Source organism: Leguminivora glycinivorella, chromosome 12 (assembly GCF_023078275.1).
Source record: "Leguminivora glycinivorella isolate SPB_JAAS2020 chromosome 12, LegGlyc_1.1, whole genome shotgun sequence".
Taxonomy (NCBI): domain Eukaryota; kingdom Metazoa; phylum Arthropoda; class Insecta; order Lepidoptera; family Tortricidae; genus Leguminivora; species Leguminivora glycinivorella.
The window spans coordinates 15,092,205-15,120,109 of NC_062982.1; the positions used below are offsets into that span (position 1 = coordinate 15,092,205).

Genomic DNA, 27,905 nt, shown 5'->3' on the forward strand with positions numbered 1-27,905 from the left:
ACCCAAAATACTAACCCTTCAGAGTATTTGTAAATAATGCTAAAACAGTTTTTTTATCTATTACTTAGTCCCCCAAAAGTCAATGACATTCACTGTGGAATCGAGATCCAATCCCATGGTACCCGGGGATCTCGGACTTAATATTAAAGTGAAGAAAGGCGACCATTAATGGCAATAAATGCGGTTACGCAAGACAACAGATGCCCGATGGACGATTTTTATTAGAAACGTGATGAGTAATTCGTATCGAAATCAATGGCAGAGCCACCGGCGCACGTGAGAGCTGACACCTTCCGGCCGGTGCGAAGCATTATTATTTTTTGATAACTTAATGCGCGTCTCAGTAACGGTGTAATTGTCCGTTCAGCGGTTTGTATTCCGACGAAAAGATAATTTCTCGGTTTCTTCCCACCCTTTGTGCTGTTAAACCGATTTCCTGCCGAGCTACGTGAAAATTTAACCGAGTTAATCCCCTATCGAGCTTTTAATGACATTTTCTTGGAACGTGAAGCCGCAAGAAAACAACCAACATGCCCGGTTAGCCGCAAATCATAGAAAGATTTGCGCGCATTGATAAAAATAAACGACGGATGAGATTACGAAATCAATATGAAATTGCATTTCCTAATGTCAATTGTTAGTTACGAAGTGCAATAAAGTTCCAATAATCATGATATGAAATAATTCCTGAGCGATGCGCCGGAGTATGTTCGTTCTCTGTTTGTCATGTTTGTTGGTATAAATGCGTCTCTTTCTTGGCCCGAGGATCGCACGGGGTATGATGAACACGGTAATGATCCAATCAGAAGTGAAGTGCATCAGCCGGCCGCTGTGAGAATGCGGTTGGGGGTGCAAAAACTACGAGCACGGATTTAAATTAAACTGACCGCTTGCTTTTATTCTGGAACACCTTGTAATATATGTTTATGGTTTAGGTAATTATTTAGGAACAGAAACAATCAGGTACTACTGTACCTAAATAATTACCTAACTAGTTATTATAAAGGCGGTAGTATTTCATGGTAATACAAGTTGTTCAGAAATTAATAAACATTAAAGGGCATGGAAGTGAATAGACATTGTTTCGGCACACAGACTTCGGTCCGTTCGGTCGGACACATTAGGTACATTATATTGAATAAGTTTACTCATCTAATAAAACCGATTCGCCCAACTGCGATGATTGTGGAACTGTTGAGGATGTGCATCACTTCCTTATGGAGTATGTCCGGACTCGAGCGAAGAGAATGCAGCTCTTTGAGGTCCACGGATGCACGACGATCGACATAGGGGTGTTCCAATCAATTCTCGCGGAAGTGTCAAAGACTGATGAATTTGTACCTATATAGTTTCTTTTACCGATAAATATACAAATTCGGTTGTTTTATTTTCTACTTTTGTTTTGATTTATTTTGTATAATTAGTGTATATTTATTGTTAATAATGTGAAGTGGCCTAACGGAGCCGGTGTAGTCCCATGGACCAGGGCTCCAAAATAAATACAGATAAAAAAAAATCAAAACTTGGAAATTGATGATACTTTGAACGGCAAATTGCTAATATCGTACTAACAAACTCATTGGCTTCACTAGACTGCGGCGTCAAGTATGGCTTCGGATCCGATTTTTAATCATTTCATATCTTCATTGGATTACTTGGATTAGGTTAGTACTAAACTTATTGAACTTTATGAGATATCAAGATTGTTAATCAACAATCACATACGTATTCTACGTAATCTAAATACCAAAGTATATATTTCCTGCTCCAAATGACAACTTAACAAAAATAAAATATGCACTAAAAGAACTGCCACAGACCGATATGTAAAATACATCAAAATGTCGATTAAATTTTTAAGAAACCACTTTACTGTACAGAAAATAGATTACTTCTTTAGACGTAGAAACTGTAAGGACGGACATTTTTAGAACTTAATTATACGGTTGATGTACACACACAGATCGCGAAATCCTAGGCTTACATACGTAAAACATGAAAATCATTTTCTCATTTCGTAGGTCGACGAAGCCCCGATACGCGGGCCTCCTATTCTGATTCTGAATAATTTTGGGCATCTGAAACAATTTAACGAATCTAATGCTGTCTATTTTAGTTTCCGCCCCAACTGTCGCCCAGGAATTACATGATACCCTAAATATTACGGTGTACCTATCATATACTAATTATATGCATACTTAATATGCATTGGCATATTTAAAATATTTATTTATATTTGTTTTTATCATGCAGAAACGTCTGCGAGCGATATTACATATTTTTAAATTAAAGGAAAAATTAAAAATTCACACCTCCGGCAGGACTCGAACCTGCAACCTCTGGCTCTGCCGCAGTTGGGAGCGAGGTTGGCTCTGGCAAAGCCAGAGGTCGCAAGTTCGAGTCCTGCCGAGGTGTGAATTTTTCATTTTTCCTTTAATTTAAAAATATGTAATATCGCTCGCAGACGTTTCTGCGTGATAAAAACAAATATAAATAAATATTAGAATTATTGATATAAGTAGGTAATTATGTCGAACCTTTACTACTAGAATAGTAATTTTTTGCGATAAGCATTAGTGTACAACAGGACGTCATTAACAATTTTCTTGTAACCTGTGCTTTACTCAGTTTAAATACACCTTCTCTTGTCCCTTTACAAAAATTTTCGCCAAAAATCCCTAATTTCATGCAACATGATTCACCCAAATTTCACGTAAAACTTGTAACAGTCTCATTTATTGCCCGTATTGCACCAATAGGCACTAAGTGTGTGCTTTTAACCATTTTTTGGAATTAAAAAATAAGTAATGGTCTCAAAACACTGGCTGTTTTCTCCGATGGCTTGTAATTATTTTAAATGTCCCGCGAGGCGCGAGCGCAGCGCCGCGGGCGCGCGTGATCGACTAAACTAAACCGTATTGGACCTAAACAAATTAAAATAGTTAGTCCCCGATTATTTTATTAAAAAATACTTAGCGTCAGTGTCAGGTGATTTATTTTTATTTCAACTTTGATTGCATTTAGTCGATCGCAGATGCCATGACAATCAATACAAATAACCTAGGTAAAGTAAAGCCAAACTAAGTCAACAGCGATTTTGACTGAATTTTGCATGTGTTATCTAAGTAAATTGAGAAGAAGTCCACTGGCCCCGTATCCGAATGGCATTTCTGCGAAACGAAACGCCGCAGAAATGTACTCTGTCGCGCCAATACGCAAGAGCGATAGAGATAGATACCTATATAGATATAGCTACGAAAGAGATATTTATTTACAAAGAGACATTAGCGTTTCGTGAGAGTTTGTGCATTCGGCTACGCACACTGGGCACGCTGTAATTAAAACAAGTCTAATTGAGGCTTGAGAGGCAAAATGTTATCAATAGATTATAGAATAGAAATGCAAGGATCTTATTGCGTGTCATATTATTGTAATTTTTTTTTGGTGTGATTGGTGTTGGAGCATACCTATAATTTCCATAAACCGCTTCCGGAAGTCTACATCATTATCCTCATAGTCTACCGATTACGATCTCATTCTTACCACAATACTCGGTTGATCACATACTTGATAACAACAATCGAAGTGGGTCGCTACCGCGCACAGTAAAACGAGTGCTCAAACCATTTTAATTACACACTTAAAATATAGAACGTTATTTTCCGTACAAACGTAGTCCTCGTTTTCCTCTCTGGGTGTGGATATAAAAAAAAATATTTTTACACAGTTCGATATATTTTTTGACCATAAGTACCTAAGTATCATAACATAAGAGAGCAGTATTTAATTGTACAATAATATTAGTCTATCGCTACAATTTTTTAAAAAATATTTTTTTATCAAACGTACTAATCGTACGTAATCATACCTAAGATTCCACCATCTCGGGTATGATTAAAAGACCTCAAATTGTGTAAAACTGTGTGTTAATGTGTATTATTAACTCTTGTGTAATGTGTCTTCTGTGTAAACTGAGAAATATCCAGGGAGAAAAAAGGACTACTTTCAAAATGAAAAATTCTGTATGAAAAACCTATTTTTGGGCGGTTGTCTCGTTTCGTCTCAACATTTTCTAATGTTCACGTGTTACGAATAATTCCGTTATCGGTCTTAGAACAACGTTATCTCGTTAAAGATATAAATATAGCGATAGATAAACGAAATTACTTATCGCTCACTTCAAGGCAGTCGGTGCGCCGTTTACAACTGAATTCACAGTGTTTAAGTGCTTCAAAATGTCAGATTGGCGGACTGAATGGCAGAACTTGAAAATACCAGACATCGAGGAAGATGTGAGTACATAACATTAGGTAAGTTTTACGGAGTATTTTAGCCCAATGGTGCTTAAGACGCAACCGAAGGGGTCAATTTTCCATACAAACGCTCTCGACAATTTCCTCCCTGGTTTTTTAAATTACAGTTAATATCTTAACTGTAGCTTCCCAATACATTTATGATAGTATAATTTATGTTGTTAAGAATTTAGACTGTTTCACTAAGAATTCTGATATCCATAATTATAACACTAGAAACAAAAATAAGCTTGCCATAAAGAAGTTTCGTGTCCGTAAAGTACAGAAGTCATTTGTTGGGCAATGCATTCATTTTTATAATAAGTTACCTGACACTGCTTTGAGATTACCCCTCCCAGCTCTTAAGAACTACTTAAAAAAATCATTGATGTTAAAGGCTTATTACAGAGTCGAGGACTATTTGACAGACAAACATGCATGGCCCGAACCAGAAACTACAAAAAACGAATAGCAATTAAAATAATTGTATTATGTATAGAGGACACAGTTCAGATAAGAAAGCACATCAAATATTTTATATTTTATGTTGTGTAGGTAAATTACATATTTAATGATATTGAGATTCATATTATCTTTTTCTTCTGTGACAATTTGATATGTTTTCTCTGAAGAAGAACGACGTATTATTAAGCAATAATATAATTTATTGAAATTAATTGCCATAGAGTACCTAGTCTGTAGAGCAATGATTTTTTCAACACAGATTATTATTATTTTTATCTGTGTCGTACTGTTATGTTTTTTTTTATATTTTGATTTTTAACGACGCTAGAGCCCATCAAAAATGTCCAAAAACGGCCTTTACATTATAGCGCAAAAAAGGTGTGATATTCAAAATTGGAAACGGATTATTTTATAGATAGATAGATAGATAAATGATTTATTGTCACAACATGGTCGTATACATATACAATCTGTACTGTCTTAAAGTTATATGTAACCTATACAATACAAGGAAATTTAACTTACAATCTAGGTATTCGTGACAAGTGGACAGTCACAGCTATGTGTTTATTGTTATTCCGATTCTCAAATTTCGTTACGATTGATTAAGTTTTGGAGGAGGAAACAATCGAGAGCGGCACCTCGATTTTAAAGATGTTTTCGGAATATCTTTTAACTAGTTCTTAATGCACATTTTTTTTTAAATCTAGTTAATAACACGAGTATATTTAACTATTTATTTAAGCGTATTTATACTTGCAGACAATTAATATTATAAGTCGACAACGACATCCAGGTTACGCTACCAACCGATCGCGTCAGGTGTCAAATTGGTATAGAGATCCACCGGGCTGCCTTGGAAACGTCTCTTAGGGCATCGTTCGACTATGTGCTGGGTAGTTTGATCCTCAAGGCCGCAGTCACATAACGGACTCTCGTTCCATCCCCATTTGTATCGCATGTGATTGCATCTGCCATGACCCGTGCGAATTCTATTTAGGCGGCACCAGTATTTCCTCGGCAGCGAGAAGCCCTTCGGCTTCTGAGTAGGATTTTAGGTACTTTTGCAATGGCCAGTTGCCATCTCCGACCATTCTTCCTTCCATGCCTGCTCTAGCTGGAACCCGACAGCCCTCAGTTTTCTTTCTGCTTCGCTCGTAAGTCGGCGCGATTTGAGTCGCTGCGGCGGTGGGTTAGTAAACTCTTGGTGGGCAGGTAGTTCGGGACGGGAGTATATTTTTTCTGTTTCCCTCAAGAGTGCGTGTTTTCTGCGTAAGTGAGGCGGCGCTATGTGGCTTACGCAGAAAAAAATGTATTTAACTAAAATTACCAAATTGCAAGAGGGCTCCTTTCCATTTTAGCATTTTCGCTCCTGTTGCGTCTTAAGTTTGTAAAGGCCACCGTATATGACGCTAATAGCTAATAGAGCCTTAGTCCACTATCATACGTTTATCATAGAAATATGATCATAGGTCTGTATGCCTCCCTTTTTCTCCAAAGTGAAGAAAAGGGATGGCATGTGACCTATGATCATATTTCTATGATAAACATATGATAGTGGACTATCGGCCTTACCAATGTTTACGATCGGTAGGTAGAGGTACTTACTGAATTCCTGTAAGTACCGCGGAGATAGAACATCTATAACAAATATTAAACGGATTTTCGAATGCATTTTAAATTCAAGATATTTATCTGAGTGAATACTTACACGTAATATAGTACCTAGATTGTACAACAAAGGCATAAAGTGACCCATTTTTTCCCGAGGCAATGTTTGGTTTGAGCGAAGCGAAGTCGCTGCGAGACGAGGGTAAAAATGAACATTTATGCCTAAGTACACTCTGTTTTTCACTTCGATTGCGAGAAAATAATTATATTTTTCACGGAAATTTACACTCCACGAAATTGTCGTAAAGCGAAAGAACATAAATACATAACCATTTCCCGCCGACTAACGTTTTAATTTTTTTTTGAACATGTGAACATTGTGAACAGAGTTTCAGACGCTTGGTTTTTTGCCAAGTCAAACATTTTTGAACGATAATCGACTCCTATTTTATATGATTTACTAAATTTAATGACAGAAAATTCGGAAATCTAATAAATTGTAGCAAAAATAAAATAATATAACAAGTTTTATTGCTCAGTATAATTGTGCAATTATTTTTTAACTGTGTTTAACCTTAGTCTTAGAAGAAAATTTTACTTTATGCTCTAGAACATAAAATGATTTGATGTCGTCTACTATACAGGTGCACTTTTTGAGCATGAGAAGTGGAAAATCAGTTGTGTGATCCATTGGACGTTTATTGTTTACCGTAGGTACCTAATACCTACCGTCTCCATTTCTCCCTAAAATGTTCGGTTACCTAACTGGAAGAGATCCTTGAATGGAATTAGTGAAGTTTGACTTCACCAGGCGAGAGACTTGAACCATTTGTGTCATTTTCCAGCAAAACGTCCCACTTTGTCGCTTGCCGTAGGAACCTTTGACCGGTTACTCAATAAAGATGCAAGCAAATCTCATCTATAATGGTCTCACAAAGTGAAGTGGAACGTTTCACTAAACTTCTACCAATTTCGTTAAAAAAAATATATCAAAAACAAATTAAGTATTTATTTATTTTATCAGCAATCCGATACCATCATAGGTGTCACACCACATCACAATATCTACCTAACGTTGTTGACCAGCACGGGAAGCATGGTCGCGCGATAGACGATAAAATATCTGGCCGTCCCTATCGCACTTACAAATAGTGCGATAGGGACGGCCTGTCCCGTCTATCGCGCGACCATGCTTCCCGTGCAGGCATGTATGGTCGCGCGATAAATGATTTGTAAGTGTGATTGCTGGGCAAGTGGGCACATATGTGCTAATAAATTAATATTTTTATTTTGACAGTTTTCTTTCTACCCTTAGTTTCTACCTATATGCTGGATCAAATGCTTCAAATCTTCACTTTTAAGTAGGTAACTGTACATATGGTGTTTTTTCCTGCACTAGTTCGCAAAGTAGCACATTTCTTATCAGGTCGAAACTTCAAAGGGCCATATGTTCTGAAAAACGTCGTACGATACATGTGCGAAAAGGAGAAGAAAGGGAATTTGTAACTCTTAACTCCCTTCAGTCTGGTTTAATTTATCACCACTCGTTCCGAACTGCCTCTTTTCGCACTTGTATCGTAATGTACTAATTTATGTACTACCTACTTCTACATATAAAATAGATTGTAGCTTACCTACTCTTTCATTTCTCTTCTGTTAGTTCTGATACTCATGCATTATTTCGCTTGTACGGTTATAATCCAACAACACAACACCCACTAAACACGTATAGGTAAAACAGTACAAAATATAACATAGTATGTACTTAACATATTATTTTATCACCGGAATAGCATTTTATCGCGATTTTGTAACGTATAAAAAGAGCTTATTTTATAAAAATACACTTTTTAGTTGCACGACGAACTATTTTGATAAATTTAATTTTGACTAAAAATAATGGTTGGCGTTTTCACTTTTTAGTTTTTCGGTTGACACCAGTCAACGTGCCAGTGGTAGTGTTTTTCGGGAAATCATTCATTGTCTGACAAACTAAACGGACACTGATATAAAGTCAGCATCAGCATGAACCTGTAAATCTACCGCGTTTTTCTACTGACAGAAATGGCTTGACAGACTATAAACATCCAAACTGTCATCAAAACTCTTTGGTATTAATTATACGTTTGAAGAACTGATTCGCAAAAACGAACTTTGTAAACGCTGAACTTTTTTTCGTCCATCTGGCTATTCTGGCTGGACAGGCTCAACCACGGCTCAACGGTATATGGTCCAAAGTACCTATATGTAAGTGTCCCAAACCCAACTGAAGTAAGTATATCCATTTTAACAAGGCTATGCGTTATAATTAACATCTCAATCCTTTTGCTGGCAAAAATCAATAAAGACGCATATTCTTAATAGGTACCTATTAAAGTCGGTTCTCATTGTGTTCTCATTACACATTTTTGATGGGCCGCCGCGCGGTAACCTAGGATTTAGGAAGTGAGAAAAAACAAGATGCCAAATACCCTGATAAGGGTAGGTACCCTTCAGGTACGGTAGGTGTAGGTACATATCAAGTAGGTACCTACATAAATATTTTCTACAAACGATACCGCATTTGACATCGACACATTTTACTTTTTTAGCAAAAAAGTCTATCGCAACTGCTCAAGCGCGGCGGTTACTGTTACCAGTGAACGGTCGGTCACGGGCAAGGCCAAACCTTAACATCGGTCTCATAGGTACTTTTACCGAACATTTCTTTATTAAACTAACCAGGACACGCTCCAACTTTCATGTGAATGTGTTTAAAACTATTGGAAGACCATTAATCAATAATAACTAACCACGTTTGTGATAAAGTGAATAAACAACGTTATCAACCACAGTTAAAGTACCCAGGTGAAAGCAAGATGGTCCACTATTTGCTTCGAGAGATGCGATCCATCGCGAGGGCTTCGGTGGAATCTAAACAGGATACGGTTGGTATATTATTGTTATTGAGAACCGTAGGGTTTTGTTTCATTATCTTCAGCTAAACTTCTATGTGTCAATATTTGGGCTCGTTTTAAAATATAGAAAAACCAAAACAAAAAGATATATACATACTTACTTACGTTGGGCAGATAGTGACCTAACCTATATCAATCATATAAGAATGCATTGGAATTGGCGTGTCGTTCTATCCCATCTGCATTGGCCTCACAGCCTACACGCGAAATGAACCAGGTTGAACGAACTGGCATAAATATTTAACATGAAAAATACCCCAGATGAAAATACCTGATGGTCTAGTTCAGCATGCTTTCTCACGTGCGAGTCCATAGCCTTACCTTAAATATAGCGCGACTTCAAGTATGAACTCTCGAGCGAGAGCGCAAGTTGTGTTACTGAACCGTCTGAAAGAGGCTTCTTTCTATGATCTGGAACAAATAATAAAATTTTCGACAAAATAAAGAGGGAAACTATTACGCACTGTATATGTATTTTGCCACTACTTATATTTATCTCGTGCGTATATCATTTAATTAAATTGCATTAAAAAAATAGTGTATTGAGTTTTGATTTGAGATGGATTTAAGTGGTGGATTTTGGGATAACTATCCCCGTAAACGCGCTGCTGTCAGAAATAACGCCCTCTGTTGGCCGACAAGAAAACTGTTGTGACATTTGAAACCAAATAATATTTATTTAAATGTATTGTTATCATTTTGCTATCTCAATAGTGTTAAATACATATTTAAGGCACGTGATAATAAAGATATTTCATTAAGTTTTATATTCTGGAGAGGATGTACAATTAGAAGAATCACTTAACCTGAAAATGTAACCTACCGATCAAAACACCAAAAAACATTAAATGCCTATTGTTTTCCGTGTTATATTATGTCAGTTAAGCATAATATTTTATGCTGTGACTGCTGAGACTGCATGCCGTGCAAAAATAACATCTAACACTGACTTACATTATTGTTACTCGAAGGAAATCCAACAACAATATCCTAAGAATGAGGAGTCACTGAATACAAAATACTGTATCCCTAAACAAGAAAACACACAGAAGTATATAGAAGACATGGCTAATAACAATCAATTGAATGGATTGTACCGTCCTAGGAGCGCCTTGGCCCGTGCATTTTATGAAAAACAAAGGAATGACAGGCATCTCCAAGAATTGGATCAGACTGAGGTAAGCTTTGTAAATATAGTTGATATTATTGATATTGTAACTGCATATCAAGTACCTTTAATAACATATTTAGCATTTTGTATATTTTAAAGCTGCATATATTTCTCGTCAGTTGTTTGTTTACTTATTTGATAGGAGAGCTCTATTTTGATTATATGGAGTTATAATGAGCTTAAGAAAGTAATATTGTACTGGGTACAACCATTAAATCTTTGTCATCATCATTTTAAAAAGCACAGAAAAGTGAAAAGATGTGATTCTTGTCACATTTTTGACTCCGGACATCCTCTAGACCGCCAAAGTCTGTCCCATTTATTAGGTTTTGTTTTTCTACTATATCAACCAACTTCCAATGACATTTAGAATCATTTTCACCTACCATAATAAAATTGACAAACACATAAACCGTAATAAGTAGCAATCTATGTAGCCTTTTCTTCTGAACACGGTCTGGTATTGTTTAGATGAAGTCGCGTATTTCAGTGTGCCTGTTGGCAAAGGCCTCCACCAAATTTTTTCAGTATTTCCTCTGTTAGGACAGTCTAGTCCAATGGCAATAAGTGGCAATGGTGGTAGTTAAAATTGATGGAAATTAATCTTTAGAAAAATTGAAAATTTTGCTACTAATTCTGAATCTAAAATTAAACACTGCTCATTGATAGGTATAAAACTTAGTCATATATCAAATTTGAATCACAATTTCATGGGAACTCAAGGCATGTTTTAGTTAACACTATGGTTTCTAAGGGCCGGTTGCATCAAACCATCTGTCACCGTTAAAGCGTTCATTAAATTTTATTGGATGGGAAGTTCCATAGTGATCTGCTGTGTGATGATGATGTGTCTGTCAAATATGGTTGATGCAACTGGCCCTAAAAGTACTTGAAGCGTTGGTACAAACTTTTTAAACATGTACCTGTAGCTAATTAAAAAGGCCACAGCATATAATTTTAAGGAAGAGTAGTATATTCCCTTTTATGATGCCCTACATATATTTTCCCTTTACAGGAAAAGCTTGGTAATCCGGTACTTTGATGGTCCGAAACCAGCAATTATCCGCATTAAGTTGAGAGTGCCGGATTATTGAGATTGCACTGTATTTGTTGCTGTTTACTTTAAAAAAGCTTTAGGAAACTGTTTAAAGGTTTTGCACACTAAGACATAGCGATCACACATAGGTCAGCAAAAGTTGGCTTTGCTTTAGATTTGTTTTTAGCTATTACTCTAACTTATTTTCTGTTTTTAACACCAGACACAAAAATGACGGGCTGTTCAGCTGTTATAAGTTTGACGTGTCTGTCTGTCTGTCTTTCTGTCTGTTTGTGTGTGTGTCTGTCTGTGGCATAGTAGCTCCCGAACGGATGAACCGATTTAGACTTTGTTTTTTCTTTTGAAAGCTGTATCAATTAGTCGGGAGTGTTCTTAGCCATGTTTCATGAAAATCAGTCCACTATGTTGGGGTTTTTTTCAATTTTTTTTCTAGTTTATATCCCGTTTTAACATATTGTCATGGTTGCTCATAATACTTACATGTCATACATATACCTAGAAATTAGAGCTTAATTGTTGACAGGTGGGTGTTGTAGAAGTAGGCAGTGGGATATGAGTTCAGTTCAACAGGCAACCTGTCACTTTAATCTCAGAATATTCTTTTCTTTCAACTCCTTAATTGCTAAATGTGTCTAAATTCCTAAAAGGGTAGGCAGAGCACACTGCTTAAGTTTCAGTGCTACTCTTAGCAGTTAAGGGGTTGAAATAAAACGAAATTATGACTTAAACTTGAGCAGATTTGGGAATACCGGTGTGAGTTTATGTATGTATGTTTTGATATTCTTTGTCTGTACTTAGTAGCAACAGTTTCATCCTGCCACATAGGGGATATCTCCTCTGTTTCTGAAGCCACGGGTTTGTTCCATTCGGTAAATTTTTAGGGTTTTATTGGTTGATCTGTAAGGTTTCGTGTCCTCCGATATTTATTGATTTATAAAAAAAAACTTCTGTGCTCTTTGGAACTTAGCCATGTGAATAGCTCATCTCAACTTCGTGCTCTGAACACAGTAGTAAAAACTAAAAACATTTATTATTCATTTTAGAGGACTGATTAACACCAAAGTTTTATTAAAATCACTGCTAAGAGTAGGACTTAAAACCAAATACTTATAGCAGCCAATATATTATATTTAAATAACACATTTCTAATTGCTTTACAATGTAGTGTATTATTATAAAAAACAAGCAGTACTAATTCTGCTCATCATGTTTTTGTATGAAATTCGTCCTTAGTAGTTGTGTAAATATAAATTTAAAAAAAAATCATAATTGTGGCGTTCCTAGTCAAAAGGGCCATTATGCTTCTGGCGTAATAAGGACGTTTTCTGCGTTTTCACCTCTTATTCCCAAAGAAATTCGTCCTTGTTAAAAATAAATGAAAAAATATATTAAATATTATATATTATTGACTGAGCCCCACGGTAAGCTCAAGAAGGCTTGTATTGTGGGTACTCAGACAACGATATACATAATATACAAATGCATATATACATATAAAACGTCCATGACTCAGGAACAAATATCTGTGCTCATCACACAACTAAATGCCCTTACCGGGAATACCGGGATTCGAACCCAGGACCGCGGCTCAGCAGGCAGGGTCACATTATCCGATCCGATATCGGATGGTGGACCGATATCCCATACATTATAGGCGCCATCTTGGATTTTTTCCATTGAAATCCTTCCGACATCCGATATCGGATCGGATAATGTGAAAACGGACTAAGGGTCCTTTAATTATGAAATGCCACTACTTTTAAAGTAATTTGTTTTTTTTTAAATGTAGATTTTGTAGCATTCTACTCAGAGTACCTACCATTCCAATCCTTAACCTTTTAGCACACGCATGTACTCGTAGCACTATCTGCTACGCCGTAGCAGACAACTGCTAGCTTCGTACATTCGCGTACACAACATTTCATCTGACGCGATTCCAACTTAAAAATAATGTTGAGTTGAGATACATCAAACATGCAGCAGCTAGCAGCATGCTAGCAGGTACTATTATGTTAGATCGGATATGCCATTGCAGAGTCAAAAATATTAGGTCTGAGCAATCGGTGAAAATGGAGCAATATTATTTTCTATGTATTTTCATTCGTCTTTTATGTTATGAAAAAAAAAGATATCCAGTAATACTGGATATCTTTTTTTTTTCAATTGTGCTTGCCTTAGTTAAAAACTCATATTTGCAATTGGTGCAGTTCCAGTAATTAAATAGATGACTCCTGTATTGTTGTCCAAAAAAAAGTGCAACGACTTAAAAATTTTGTTATCTGAACCGCACCTTAACAGAGGTATAGGTACCTACTCCATTGATTGTTTAGAAACCCATGCTTTTAACAGATTTGACAAAAATATATGTAAATAAAATACTCTGCAAATTAGCTCTTGTCATTATAGTCGGCAATATTACATTTTTGAACAAACTATCCAAACGCCGGCCGGTATTTTGTCAGAAATTGCCTTTATGACATGTGTAGTTGGCAAATAAAATCTAGTAAAATAACGTCGACCGGGAGGCTTGAAGGGCTCACAGCCTGATTGCCAGATCCAATTTTCCTGCTGTAGCCAATTCCCTCAAGCATCAGGTCGCCGGCACTTGTAGGCGCGTACGCAATCGACGCTCACGTGTACCTCCATAACGAGGATATATTTGCGTATGAAGAACACGAAATACCTCTGAATTGTGGAGGGAATAAGGCATTCAACCCGCTCCTTGCCACCCCGAAAACGCCTCCCGCTCGCGACCCTTTTAACTTTCATCTCTGTCGAGTGCTCGGTCCACATACTTTTGTTCTATTTGATCAATGTTATTAAAATGTCGCGGGCTTCGGGATTACAGACATCTGACTATCGTATAAGCCGCTCAAGTGTAATAAGGGACTGGATTTCATGAAAGTTTGCGGTTTGAATTTTCTTATCTCGTTTATTGCATGGCCCTTTTGGTATTTTTTGGAGAATATAAAACGAACGGTAAACAAACGCTTTCAATGAATGTTTGATTATTAAAACGAAGTGGTGGCGAATTTGGCTGATTTGCTTGATTTGGTAGACCTTCTTTCAGTATAAGTTCCAAGCACATTGGTATGTCTACTAGGATGTCTAGCCAAGATACCAATCGCTCGTTGTCGCACTAACTATGATTGAAGAGTGACAAGAGAGATTAGGTGACCTTTAATTCGCTACAGCGATTTTGGTTAAGCCCTCTGAGCATTATGTTATTATTTCAGTTATGAATATGGATAAATAGGCTATTTGATCTGGAAATGTACAGGGAACAAGCTAAGCACTGTGCACCCATTGGGCATAAGTTATCGTATGCTTTCAACTCGAAAATATGCCATCAAAATGAAAGTAACCTTTGCATGCAGGTGATGCAGGCGCAGCATGTGATAATAGTACCTACGTTACTAATTGTTGTTTCCCAGTAAAATTTCGTTTGCCATTATTTGTCCAGATGTAAAGAGCCCAAATGGAGAAGTAGGTACGTCTACCCACCTGCCTCCACCTTTCAAAAAACACGCAGCGCCATGATTAACACTAGGCCCTATTACGCGTAGTGTTGTGTTCATAGGAACACAACACCACCGTTTTAGCACCTACGTGTTTAGGCCCCAAAATACCCCCCAGTGTTTTAGGGTCGGCAACACGCATGCAACACAAGGTATTGCAGGCTTGGCTTTGGCGACTGCTTAATAAGGCTGGTCGTACGGTTGTTTACGACAGACGTAAATACATCGTTTACGTACTTAAATAATAGTTAATACATAGGTACGTCAACATTGAATGACGATACGTACCTACCTAATACCTATGTAGCAGATTTTTTACTCTCCCTCCCTCTTTTTTAACTCTACAAGGCGGCATAATATGTATCAGTCATGCGTGCGCGCACATTCGCCACTCGCTGCGCTGCGCTCGCGTCACACGATCTCAACCGTCACCCGTAATCACTGCTATCCATTCTGTTAAAACCACCCGGGGATAAATTAGTTAAGTAGACGCTTCCGCTAATCGGCCGGTCGGTGCCGGTCGCTCTAAATGGATTAATTTATACTTATGAGCGAGGACATTTTCGGTGTCACGCGAGGATGGGGTGATTGTGTTGTGATTGCTTGCGCTTCCTATGAAGGCATCCTTTATTAAACGGGTCGGCCTCGCGCCCGTCCGTAACATTAAAACTCTTTAGTATTGCGTTGCGCAAGGCGATAACACTTTGCGATACATTATCCACTTGCTTTCATAGTTCACCAATTGACGCTGCATTCTATTTAAGGAACTTGTTTGACGTAGTAGGTCACCTTTGTTTCAATTAGTGTTTTACGAATTTGAATAGGTGATAAGTACTGTATTAGATAGATGTACCCAAGATATATTACATGCTAGTAAAGTTCAGTGCTCATCAGTAGTTATCGTTGTTTAATGACACTTTCTGTAGCTTTCTGATGCACTTATATTCCTATTTTGAATTAGCTGGAATTATTGTAAACAAAGGTGTGGCCGGTGCTATAAAAAATTTGCACCATTCAAGGTATTAATATTGCCGATATTTTACAAGTTTATTAAAAATCTTTACATATTCCATTACACAAATAATGATCCTGTTTAAACGAAAATAAATTTCAACACAAAACGTAATGGTATATTTATTGAAATTAAAAAGCCGTTTTTGTCGGGTAGTTTGTTTATTGCACTGGTATCACTGTTGAAATGTACCTGGGCGACCAAGTAGCGGGCCGCTAAGCATTATTTTTCAGCAACTTTCGAGACTAGGTGGTACTGAATTTTAATGACTAATTAAAACCGTCTTCAAATACGATAGTGCATAATGAGATAGTTATAAATTTAATTATTGGTTTTGCAAGTAGCGGACAGAGCGTCGTCCATTTTGGACCGATTTTTATTTTGACTTGCATGTCATGGGATCGTAACATAATATAACAGTCATCGTGTTCGATCGATTCATGATTTTAAATATGTAATAGAGTGATCATTAATAACTGGTTAAAAGTTATTTGTTTTTCTGTCGGCCCTTTAAGAACCCCTGACTTGATCTGCACGTGTTACTTTGACAGTGACAGCAGTTTGTTTACGTTTATTCCGTTCAATTCGTAATTGGAATATAGATAGGGGCAACCTTTTTTTTTTTTGTTTAGGGGGGAAAAATGCAATTTCGCATACCACTTGGGTGCGGGGACGGACCCAAGTGGTTATGTGGGACTCCTTGTTAACGGCTAATGAGGCCTCAAGTCTACCCACTAAACGACCCCCCCATCTGCCGCCATTGTGCTGTAGCGGTGGGCTGCAGGAACACTTGCGCTTTTCGTCTACAGTACCACCAGCACCAGTCCGCAGTGCAGAGCACCACCTCCGGAGGCCCTTCATGACCTCGTTTTCTGTAGAACCGTACTCGGTACGGTTGACCTCTCAGGGACCGCATGTGCAATGGATGGCAGGCGTCCCCGTGCCTGTCATCCTGCGATCAACCTACGGAGGCAGGCGGCGGTCGTGAGATAGGGGCAACCCTGAGCCAACACGAAACTATAGGTAAATTAAATGATACTGTAAACATACTTTGTAAGTGCTAAATCTATTGCGCCGCTAAAAAGCGTCTTTGTGAAAAGATGCGAAACTATGTAATTCAGACTGAGACTGTAGTATCTGAAGTCAATTATCTCAGTACCTGAAGAGCAAACAAGATTACGTATTCCTCTGCTGGACTGAAGTTGGAGTTTACTTCAACTCCATCCTCCTCAGCTATTCAAATACGTTCATATTCGTATTTGTTTGTCGTATAGATGCTCCCCGATACCGGAGGCGTGGTGTCCACGTCCTAAGACACCTGAGTCGCACTGGGCGCATCGCTCACTGCAATCTGTACATTATTTCTCCATTGTTCGCGTAACGAGCCCCCTCCCCCTGAAGGCGCCACCCGTCACCCTCCCCCCTGTTCCCAGGCGCCCCCCCCGGCCGGGTGGCTCGCGCCTTTCTTTTATCATTCCTCTCTTTATTTCCGAATGCAAATAATCCTCCACACGTGTGAGAACCGAAACCATTGTTCTCGCCTCCCGCCCCCACCGGGGACCTTGGTGACGCAATCTTATTCTTCGGCATTTAGGCAAATGTGAGCATCTACATAATTATCAGCACATGAGTCGGTACGTCATTTTTTGAGAAAACTACAAATCCAAGATCGCATGACAACTTTTTGACGAGAGCCCACTAAAAACGCCCACAGTAAACGAAGTTAACAAAACATGACTATGTTTCTGAATAACACATTTGCAGCACGTTACCGTAACATTTTTGAAAACATGAATTTTGACAACATTTCAATGAAATACCTCAAAGTATGTATGTAGGTGACATACTCTCATGTGTTTTGTAAAAGTGTTATTATTGCTTCTCGTACATAAATGAAAATTATTCGTGCTCTACTAATTTTACATGTTTCTTTATTGTTTGCGTATATTGTTATAACGAGGGTTTACTGGTGAAACCCGATAAGTTAAGCAAAAAAGTTTCTTAAGGTATTATTAACCAGCTTCTCATAAGAAGTAAATAATGGGCGGGCGATGGACTCACTAGGGCAGAACGCTCGGGCCAGCGCTGCGGCGGCGCCCTACTTGCCGAGTGGAGGACAAACAGCTCGTTAGGCCTCCGCGGAAGGGTGGAGCGCTGACTCCCAAGAAAAACGCTAAGTGGGAAATCAATAGGTATTAGGCGCGATATCGGACCACCGTGTCACACCATGATGGATGGCAGCCCCCAACTTCCCGCCTCGAATCTAATAATGACAATATACAAATTGACGTCCGCGACCGCTTCCGAAACGCGATAGTGCGCCCCTGTCACCACTCACATTATGTAAACAAACATGAAAAAACGGATCGGTCGCTCTCAATTTCAGTAATAGAAATCTCAATTACGGATATGTTTTTTGCGTCGCCATCTATCATGCGGCGTCCTCAGAAGGCTGTTCCCGTGTGAGTCAATCGTCGCGTCGAATAATGGCGTCGTCTCCGTGACGTCTCAGAGCGCGATATTGGAGAGGATCGACGGGCGGGAGTCACTCGCGCCTCTACATATTGAAAGCTATTCGGAATTTGCAAATAAATACACATAGGTACATGCGCGGCACCTTGGCGCGCCGCGCGCCACGCGCGACACCTCGCGCATCACTGGTGCCTCTAATAAAATTGAAATCGCATTTGCTGACTCTCTGAGACCATCCTTCTTTGATATTGGAAGCCTCAAACCTATATTAGTTCTGAATTTCAAATAGTGCGCCCTTTGCGAACTTGGGCGGCTCACATTCTAATTTTTAAGCTACCCGCCCGAAGAGGAAATGGTGCCATTGAAAGGGTTTTTTCTAATTTCGTTGTCTGCTCAAAGGGATGAAACTAAAGAGATTTTATTGGACATTTGAAAACAGGATTCTGACAAACTCAGATTCGATACATTCTTCAATCTTGCTAATTTCAAACACGTTTAACCAGAGAAAAGAGACTAACAAAGAATGGGAACTCCGTAGTCCAATTTATATGTTTGACTCGTAAAACAATAGATGGCATTACTATACTCTCACGACAAATGGTATTGTTCAATTCACGAAATAATTTCATTTAAATGACCCAAGTTACTTACTGTTACTTTTTTTATTATAATATTTATAATTAAGAAAAGTAACAAATTTTCTTTATTATTATATTTATAATAAAGAAATCTTTGCTTAAATGAACATGAGGTATACAGAAAAAGAAAGGCACTTTGCTAAAAATAAAATTATTTATTTACTTAAACATAAATTTTCGTAACGTTTATTAATAATCTTCAAAATAATAACACGAGCTTTTTTATAGTCATACTTGTTATGGAGAATTTCTGGCCAAAAGCTGCACTTTTGGATGGAAGCAAGCCGCTTTGCATGGTGATAGTAGACATTATACTCGTAGTAAACGATTTTTTCCGAAAATATTGAAATTTCATCCCTTAGGAAACCGAGCGTAGCGAGGTGTTTTATGAAAATGAAAAAAATTCTATCTTTTTATTGTATCGTCCGATTTTGACAAAACGTATCTCAAATGAAAGGTATTGCTTTATGTAATTTAAAAAAAATTGAAACAAAAATTATTATAAAAAAGTAAGAAAAAAATTTAAAAAAGTAAATTTACGTCTCGCACTGAATAACTTCAAAGAATGACAGACAAAATATACAATGTCGATATATGAGTTTTTTTATATCAAAGACAGATAAATTCATAGTTGAAAACTAAAGACCGCATCGAAATCGGATTAGCGTTTTTTAAGATACAAGTTGCCAAAGTTGGGAAAATTTGCTTTATATGGCCACTTTGAAATTCCTTTGCCAGAAAGTCAGAAATAATATATTTTTCTTACACCGAAAAGTACATAGTGACAGTACAACTCAAAATAAAATAAAAAATTCCGAGGATATCATAATTTCATGCCTTAGGTTAGGACGACGAGCGTAGCGAAAAAAAATCTTATTTTTTTGTACGTCGTCCGATTTTGACAAAACATATTTCAATGGGGGATGTCTGAAAATTTTAAAATCGCCTGATATTTTTTCTGGTGATAGGAATAAGCATTTCTATTTACAGAAAAAAGTTACAGATTTTTTGGAAGCACCATACATTTTATAAAAATAAAAACGTGTTGCTCGACTGCGCGTACGACCCACTTCGGCAGTTATGAGATTTGTCTTAGTCTTTAAAAAAATTCCATTTTGAATCTGTGCTGGCCATAGACACTGACAGTTTGTCAGCTTGACATTTTTCTCGGAGAATTTATAACCATATCTGGTGAACTATTTATTACTGTTTTCGACTCATTTTCTCTCCCTGGCCTCTGATTTTGCCTCCTTCTACGACTACCTTCGCTCTCGAACCCCGGACGTTGATTTTACTGGCTTAAAACGACGACCTTTGATATTAACCTCTGGACCTGATTCTGCTTGCATTAACGAAGACGTTTGCTTTTAAACACTGGACCTGATCCTGCTGAACTGTTTACGATCCGTTTTGCCTCCCTGACTTCTGATTTTGCTTGATATAAGGACGATCATCGCTTTTAAGTTCCGGACACTATTTGTTATAATGAATGCAAGTACATAAACACGATATAAGGATCCCAAAACATGCTTTATACCAACTTGTTCTAAAACCAACCAGAAAAACCCAGATTTAAAATTGTTCATATTAAGAAAGGAGCTGAAGGAAAGTTGGTGTCAATAGGTTGGCAGGAACTGCCCAACCAGAGTGCGATTTTGCTGTGAAGACCACCTGAGTGTAAGATACCGTGTCTTGTTTACCAACCTTAAAATGCAGTTACACGCTGGCAATAATATCATAAAAAAGAAAGCCTTAAATATCTGACACGGTGGCATTTTATAAAATGTGTATTTTTTGGATAGACCAATAGGAAAAATATGGTAAAATACATTTTTTTTTATAATTTGCAATGTCCTATAATAAAATATAATTGATTTATTTTATTGTGTTGTTTTATTTTACTTGTGTGTGTCATGTGTGTCGAGTTACTGTCAAGTTACTATCAAATTCAGTCGGCTATGGCTTTCCATATTCTTCTATGGCCCTCCATACTGTTAAAGCATGATTAACAGCACTATAGTAGATTGTGTTACGAGGGAGCAAAATTGCATATTTATAGCGAGGATATAAATTGAATTGTGAGGAATTGTGACCAATTGTAAGTTTCTGTTTGGTCCAATGGTTGACTGGTAGAGAATGCCTTAAGGCATTAAGTTCGCCATTTGTACTTTATGTTGTGCAATAAAGGTTAAATAAATAAATAAATAAATAAATAAATTGTGAACAAAGTGAAGTATTCTATATGTAATTGAATACTGAGTGTAGTGACTGGGATTCGAAAAGAAAGGGTTATTTTCTTCCCTGCACTGCGAGGAGGGTGCAAAGAGGCACTTTTCCTCTTTGCTATTAGGGACCAAAGTGATACTTTTCCCTTCAAGGACACATTTTTTTTACATGGTTACATAACATACCATTTTTTATGTTCATATAACATATCATTATATATAAATTTCCTAAAAGTTGATGTTAATATGTGTAGCAAATTTAATTCCACCTTGTGTCTTAACACTTGAATCCCTCACTACGCTCAGGATTAAATTTAAGAATACCTTGCTACACTCAAGATATATATCTCATTTTTCTCCCTTGTTGCACAATCTACTATTGCTACCATTTGACACTTTTTTAGGGTTCCGTAGTCAACTAGGAACCCTTATAGTTTCGCCATGTCTGTCTGTCCGTCCGTCCGTCCGTCCGTCCGCGGATAATCTCAGTAACCGTTAGCACTAGAAAGCTGAAATTTGGTACCAAGATGTATATCAATCACGCCAACAAAGTGCAAAAATAAAAAATGGAAAAAAATGTTTTATTAGGGTACCCCCCCTACATGTAAAGTGGGGGCTGATATTTTTTTTTCATTCTAACCCCAACGTGTGATATATTGTTGGATAGGTATTTAAAAATGAATAAGGGTTTCCTAAGATCGTTTTTTGATAATATTAATATTTTTGGAAATAATCGCTCCTAAATAAAAAAAAAGTGCGTCCCCCCCCTCTAACTTTTGAACCATATGTTTAAAAAATATGAAAAAAATCACAAATATAGAACTTTATAAAGACTTTCTAGGAAAATTGTTTTGAACTTGATAGGTTCAGTAGTTTTTGAGAAAAATACGGAAAACTACGGAACCCTACACTGAGCGTGGCCCGACACGCTCTTGGCCGGTTTTTTTTCATATCATATAAGCAAAATACTAAAATATGAATCAGGTCTGTTGTAAAAATATTATGCACTTAATCAACACAATTTTTTTATACATAATATTAAAATATGTTACAACATAAAAATGTTCTCATAGCAATATTATATAGGTATTAAGATTTATAAGATTGTAAGTATTAAGATTTTTAGTTATTAAGAACTATATTTGCAGTGCCCTTACAGGGTTCATAGCTGTGCTATACCTACTGAAATGTACCAACTTATGTACCTATGATAGCAATAAAGAATTACTGATTACTGATTATTACTTATGTGCAAACACTTTCCGTGGCGTTAATATTTTATACAGGCCAGACAAAGTTATTGAACAGAAAAGTGTCACTTAATTCCCTCCTAACAAGGCCGAAAAGTACCCTTTCTGAATGGGTGATGTGAAAAGCAGTAGGCGTCACACCGCAAACTCATTTCCTTTTTGAGCACTAACTACTTAAAGCAGACAATAAACCAACAATCTAAAGTTATTTGTTTAGGGCACAGGTCCTTCTCTAGTTCTCATCTGTAGGCAGGTGCGCTTATGAATCACTACTAGGAGTTAGCCTGTTTTCACATTACCCGATCCAATATCGGATGTCGGAAGGATTTCAATGGAAAAAATCCAAGACGACGCCTGTAATGTATGGGATATCGGTCCAACATCTGGTATTAGATCGAATAATGTGAAAACGTACTTATGAGTGCTAAAATGAGTAATAATGTTAATATAGATCAAGACAAATTTATGTTTATTACACTCTAATAACATGTAGTTGCACTTTTCAAAATTAATGGGATACACATTCTCTGTCCAAAATATCTCTGCATCTTTCATCAATTTCTTCTTCACAGGCATTGTGTTTGTCGCTGTTCCACATTTTGGCAAATTAGATGAACTAGCTCTTACAAAATCGCTAGTACCTATCTACGTTTTCCCAATTCAATGGGCTTAAAAATTGTAATCAGGTCCGGGGTTCAACGCAAAGGCCGTCGGCAGCAAGCAGGGCAAGCACACGTCTTCGTTAATGCAAGTAGAATCAGGTCCAGGGTTTAAAATCAAAGGTCGTCGTTTTAAGCCAGTAAAATCACGGTCCGGGGTTCGAGAGCGAAGGTAGTCGTAGAAGGAGGCAAAATCAGAGGCCAGGGAGAGAAAATGAGTCGAAAACAGTAATAAATAGTTCACCAGATATGGTTATGAATTCTCCGAGAAAAATGTCAAGCTGACAATCAACTGTCAGTGTCTGTGGCCAGCACAGATTCAAAATGGAATTTTTTTAAAGACTAAGACAAATCTCATAACTGCCGAAGTGGGTCGTACGCGCAGTCGAGCAACACGTTTTTATTTTTATAAAATGTATGGTGCCACCAAAAAATCTGTAACTTTTTTCTGTAAATAGAAATGCTTATTCCTATCACCAGAAAAAATATCAGGCGATTTTAAAATTTTCAGACATCCCCCATTGAAAGGTATTGTTTTATGTAACTGTATATGTGTGTATGATGTCTATTACAAATGCATACTTATAACTGTAAGAAAAATATAATGTTTCTGACTTTCTAGCTAAGGAATTTATAAGCGACCATATAAACAAACTAAGCCAACTTTGACAACTCGTATCTTAAAAACTACTGATCCGATTTCGATTCGATTTTTAGTGCTGATTATAATCATGAATCTATTTTTCTTTAATTAAAAAAAAATCATATGTCGATATTATACATCGTGTCTATCGTTTTTTGTGATACGAAAATTTAAGTTTTTTTTAATCTTACATTTTTTCCAATTTTTTCAATATTTTTTTTAAGTTACATAAAGCAATACCTTTCAATTGAAATATGTTTTGTCAAAATCGGACGACGTACAAATTTTTTTTTTTTCGGTTTTCGTAACAGACCTCGCTACGCTCGTCGTCCTAAGGGATGAAATTATGATATCCTCGGAATTTTTTATTTTATTTTGAGTTGTACTGTCACTATGTACTTTTTTGTGTAAGAAAAATATATTATTTCTGACTTTCTGGCAAAGTAATTTCAAAGTGGCCATATAAAGCAAATTTTCCCAACTTTGGCAACTTGTATCTTAAAAAATGCTAATCCGATTTCGATGCGGTCTTTAGTTTTCAACTATGAATTTATCTGTCTTTGATATAAAAAAAACTCATATATCGACATTGTACATTTTGTCTGTCATTCTTTGAAATTATTCAGTGCGAGACGTAAATTTACTTTTTTTTTATTTTTTTTTTTCAATTACATAAAGCAATACCTTTCATTTGAGATACAATTACATAAAGCAATACAGCATTTGAGATACGTTTTGTCAAAATTGGACGATACAATAAAAAAAACGATAGAATTTTTTTCATTTTCATAAAACACCTCACTACTAGGGAATGCAGAACCGGTACCAGTCCCAGAACCGGGACTGAGATTTCCGGTACTGGGAAAGAACCGGTAAATCCCGGTTCTTCCGTACTTTTTGGTACTGAGGGTTTACTAGTACATTTGTTGAGGTTACATACCTACAATTTAATGTTCCTACTATACAACTCATGATTTAAATAATTCATATGACCTATTTTATTCCGTCCTCTTGACTTCGGCGGCAAGAATTTTTTCCTCTGAGGCGGCAAGTGATTACAGAGTCGAGTAGGTATAGGACCTATACCTATGGTTTTTATAAACAGACAACAAGTCGGCGCGAACAATACTTACTTTTCTATGATTCAACTTCAAATCATACTTATTTTTCTAATATTCAATTATATATAAAAAAAAGTAAAAAACAACAATATACCGGTTTTTCAAACATATTTTAAAAAATCCGGACCTGGGTCTCGAACTCGGGATCATAGACGTGCATGTCAAATACACTAACCCCTAAGCCAAAAACAAGGAGCCGCCCGGCTCAAAATATTGAATCATATTCAGATATGGTTACTCGGCAATGTAATTAATTATTTATCTCACTAGACGGCACTTTTAAACATTGAAAATAGCGCCATCTGTAAATAACTCGAAAACTAAGAGGTACCAGCGACGATAACTCGCGTTAAGTAGGCCGTGTAGCGATGTACTGAGTTACATGTCTTCCTTTATTTAGTTTAGTCTATGGTTTAACTGAGGAGATCGTAGTCAATAATTTTCAGAGCTTATTTAAGCCACGACTACGACTCTGTCCATACAATGGGAAAATTACATATATGTACAATAAATAACCGTCAACAACAACAGTTTGTATTGAGAGGTTGTATAGACAAGAATACAGAGGGGCGTCATTTCAGCACTGATCAGGCTAATACTCTGTATTCGATGTAAACACTGCTACGTAAAAACTGAACCAATTAGGTTTAAAGTGGCCAGTAAGAGTTGAAGCCGTTTTAATGCGAACTACTTCCGCGATGTCTAGTCTTACATGAGATTAAGCCGGGTGGCAGGAGAGTGTGGGGGGTGTATTTATGTCACCTCGGGGACACGAGCGCTCGCCCCTCTCCCAATTATACCGCAGTAAAAGTCATAAAAAGACACCCGAAGTTTTTACACGAACCAAGAAGAGGCTCACGCGAAATTAAGAGGGGCGCCGAAATGTGAGATGAGCATGAATTTTTTATAAGCCCAGATGATGGTGCTCCGTTTATGATGTCTTATGGCGGTTAATGCTCGCGGAGCACGCGCTCTTTGTTTGCTCGGCTGAATCTTTGATGAGCCCGCTTTATTGCTACCGGCTCTATCAAATAATTAATTACTATCCGGAACACACATCACCTCCATGCCTCGAGTGGCCGCGGCTTGATGGATGTCTATCTTTATTATCATCTCTAATGTTATGTCCTGTATCGTAAAGCGAACTCCATATACGTAGCAGACTGTAAAAAGAACCAACATGTAAATAAAAAAACTGCAATTACCTACTCGGACCACTTCAGTTTTTTTATGTGTTAAATATCGTTTTTAACAAGGTATATTCTATAAACCCGACACCTATATATTTTATTTATAATCTCATTACCTTATTACGTACTTATTTGTAACTTATGGTGACTTTTAGATGAAAATAATACGTTGTTATTATGGGTAGAATCCTATACGAGTACGTAAAGTCGATCGTACTTATTCAGTAGATGGACGCCATAAATTATACCTTTAATGCGATTTATGTTTACGAAAGCAGGTCGAAAACGACCTGAGACCTGGTTAACGCAAACAATGATTTTTGTTTTGTTTACGCTTTGTATGGAACAATACATTCTTACGTTTAATTTCTTTTGGACCCCAATTGATTTCTTTTACGACCGTGTTTATTGAGTTCGCTCAAAACTCGAAAATGGCAATTGTATCGTTGGGGCTGGAAGCAGCGCGATTGCAGTCTGTACCGCATTATCCTCTCAAGCTTACGTTTTTCTAGACTGTAATAAAAATCTAGCGCAGTTGAAGGCATAATGTGTTCGATGCACCCGCAGCTTCGCCAGATAAAGAGGCAGACTGAACACATTCAATGTATAATTCATACGGTGAAAACACTTATATTAACGCGTTGCGTATCGCTTGTATCGCTACGCCATGTTTGTTATCGCTACTTTATGTACAGACAGCTGGATTAAAAATTATAATGAGTGCTACTAGAGCATCGTTGTAATAAGATCCTTACATTAACATGCTTTTATAGTATGCTATTCTTGGACATGCCCATTACGCCATCTCTGCGTCACACAAATCTTTGTTTCTTTATCTGTTGAACTGAAAGACGTAGGAGTAAATATAACTCGTGCTATTAGAAGTGACGGGACACTGACAACAAAGACTATGGCAATGAAAATATATAGTATGAATCTTAGTGGGAATTATCTAATCTTAGTGGGAATTGTCTCAGGATGTAGGTTGTACCTATTATTGTGTATTTCAATATCTTCTTATCTGTATGACCTTCCTATGTCTCTTGTTTTCCCCAATAAAGAAAAAAAAATTCTACATTCATGGTCTGATTGATTAGTTCATTAAAGAAAATTAGTTTGTAAATAACAAGTTTGTAAAAAAAATAGCAAATTGGTGTTTAAGTGTAGTTGGTACCTAACGTTTTAAGCAATAGTCTTCCGAGTAAGAAATGATGTTGTTATGGATCATTATAAAAGTCAATCTAATCTGTCTCCTTAGATTCATCTCGGTTTTGAGCAAATTTTATAGCTAATCTAAGTCTAATCAGCATGTCTTATTATGTACATTTCAAAACCTAGACTAAAAACAACTTTTTAGTCATTATTACTCTAAAAGATTGCGGCCTAGGTGAGTGTCTCGTTACATTTCACGTCCGCGTAACGTCCCGTATCGTGCACACACGTCGTAAACTTTGAGCGGAAGTGCGGCGGAGGTGTCACGGCACCAAGGGTATGGACCCGTGGACCCTCGAGTATGTACCTGCTCTGCGTGCGTGCCGGCCTCCGGTCCTCGGAGCTAATATGATTATGACAACGCTACGTGCCAACCCAGCGCCGGGAATCCTCGCACAAATATTCATTAATC

The 27,905-nt window shown here is 37.2% G+C and overlaps 1 protein-coding gene across 1 annotated transcript in view; it reads left to right on the plus strand.

The window, feature by feature from the left end:
- Nucleotides 1-9,983: 9,983 nt before the first annotated feature.
- The window catches only part of LOC125232087 (protein-L-histidine N-pros-methyltransferase), an 82,743-nt gene continuing 64,821 nt past the window's right edge, over nt 9,984-27,905 (plus strand). Inside the window, 1 exon segment of the mRNA XM_048137702.1 lies at nt 9,984-10,503. Within this exon segment, the coding sequence (XP_047993659.1) occupies nt 10,174-10,503 (330 nt within the window). The 5' untranslated portion in view covers nt 9,984-10,173.